This window comes from Eretmochelys imbricata, chromosome 1 (genome assembly GCF_965152235.1).
Source record: "Eretmochelys imbricata isolate rEreImb1 chromosome 1, rEreImb1.hap1, whole genome shotgun sequence".
Lineage (NCBI taxonomy): Eukaryota > Metazoa > Chordata > Testudines > Cheloniidae > Eretmochelys > Eretmochelys imbricata.
Window position 1 is genome coordinate 2697985 of NC_135572.1, and position 2257 is coordinate 2700241.

Consider the following 2257-nt stretch of genomic DNA (forward strand, 5'->3'; position numbering starts at 1 on the left):
TTGTTCATTGTTGTTTTCTCTGAACAATTCAAATGTCATTTTTCAGTGAGTGAAGAGCGAACAATCTGCTTCACCCATGAGAACTGCCTCCAGTAGTGCATGTAATATCTCAGATTAACGTTCTCTCTCCATCCAGGCATCCTGGGCACACACAGAAAGTCAGGGGAACGTACGGTACGTGCAGGAAACAGTGTTCTGCCTCAGAGTTGGATGCCTTCTCCCCTATTCCATGTCAGATTCCAACACAACCCACTTCAACAACCCCTCCACCTTCATCCTGCTGGGCATTCCTGGCTTGGAGGGAGCCCACATCTGGATCTCCATCCCCTTCTGCACAATGTACACCATAGCTGTCTTGGGGAACGTCACCATCCTGTTCATTGTAAAGATGGAGCAAAGCCTCCATGGGCCCATGTATTATTTCCTCTGCATGCTGGCTGTCACTGACCTGGTCATGTCCACATCCACCCTGCCCAAAATGCTGAATATCTTCTGGTTCAATACCAGGGAGATCAGTTTCAGTGCCTGCCTCACCCAGATGTACGTCCTGCTCTGCTTCTCAGCCATGGAGTCCGGAATCCTCGTGGCCATGGCTTTGGATCGCTATGTGGCCATCTGCCATCCCCTGAGACATTCCAGCATCCTGACAAACTCTGTTGTGGCCAAGATCGGCCTGGCCGTGCTGCTGCGCAGTGGAATATTCGCATTACCCTACCCCTTCCTGGCGAGGGGGTGGCCATATTGCAGAACCAACGTCATCCCCCACACCTATTGTGAGCACATAGCTGTGGTGAACCTGGCCTGTGCTGACATCCGCATCAGTAGTTACTACGGCCTGTTTGATCTTTTCTCTGAGATTGGAATGGACGTGTTTTTCATCAGTGTGTCCTATGCTCAGATCCTCCGGGCCATCTTCCGCCTCCCCACAAAGGATGCCCGGCTCAAAACTTTTGGGACCTGCATCTCTCACCTTTGTGCCATCTTAGCTTTCTACATGCCAGGTTTCTTCTCCTCTCTCACGCACCGGTTTGGCCATAATGTGCCACTGCACTTCCTTGTTCTCATTGCCAATATGTACCTCCTGGTGCCCCCCTTGCTCCACCCCATCATCTACGGGGTGAGGACCAAACAAATCCGGGGCAGGCTGCTCCGGCTCCTTACTCCTAAAGGGACCTAAATATTTTCTCAGACTGAGGACCGTGCAGAGCTTGCTGGTGCATGGTGCTGGGCCTTCTTCCCTGAATCATTTATTGAATGCATCCGATGAAGTGAGCTGTAGCTCACGAATGCTTATGGTCAAATAAAATTGTTAGTCTCTAAGGTGCCACAAGTCCTCCTTTTCTTTTTACGGATACAGGCTAACACGGCTGCTACTCTGGACAGTCAAGAGACATTAAACCCATTTCTGTCCTTACTGTGCTGTGTCAGCATGATAAACTGGGGAATCAGTCTAAGTGCAATTCACTGGGTTGCCACCTTTCCAACTGCTGGTAGTTGGACTCCTGAAACGACAATCTTGCCCCATCTGTTCTGTCAAGGCTCCACCCCTGCAGTGTGTCTTCTCCCCAATGCCCTACCCCTCTCACTTGCTCCTCTCTTCCCCTCACCTTGCCAGTTGCTGGAACATTTTTCACCTCCATATATATATATATATATATATATATATATCAAGGTTCCTTCCCCACTGTGAACTCTAGGACACAGTTGTGGGGACCTGCATGAAAACCTCCAAAGCTTACTTTTACCAGCTTAGGTTAAAACTTCCCAAAGGTACAAACTATTTTACCCTTTGCCCTTGGACTTTCGCTGCAACCACCAAACGTTTAACCAGTTACTGGGAAAGAGTTGTTTGGAAACGTCATTTCCCCCCAAAATCCTCACCAAAACCTTGCACCCCGCTTCCTGGGGAAGGTTTGATAAAAATCCTCACCAATTTGTGCAGGTGACCATAGACCCAAACCCTTGGATTTTAAGAACAATGAAAAAGCATTCAGTTTCTTACAAGAAGAAGGTTAATAGAAGAAAAAGGAAAAAGAATCACCTCTGCAAAATCAGGACAGTAAATATCTTACAGGGTAATTAGATTCAAAACATAGAGAATCCCTCTAGGCAAAACCTTAAGTTACAAAAAGACACAAAAACAGAAAGATCCATTCCATTCAGAACAGCTTATTTTCTCAGCCATTTCAAGAAATCAGACTCTAACACAGATCTAGCTAGATTACTTACCAAGTTCTAAGACTCCATTCCTGTTCTG

The 2257-nt window shown here is 47.3% G+C and overlaps 1 protein-coding gene across 1 annotated transcript; it reads left to right on the top strand.

The window, feature by feature from the left end:
• The first annotated feature begins 229 nt into the window (after nucleotides 1-229).
• LOC144277876 (olfactory receptor 52E4-like) lies at nucleotides 230-1177 on the top strand. The gene has a single exon (XM_077838903.1). It carries the CDS (start codon nucleotides 230-232, stop codon nucleotides 1175-1177), a length of 948 nt encoding a protein of 315 aa, XP_077695029.1.
• The last annotated feature ends 1080 nt before the right edge of the window (nucleotides 1178-2257 follow it).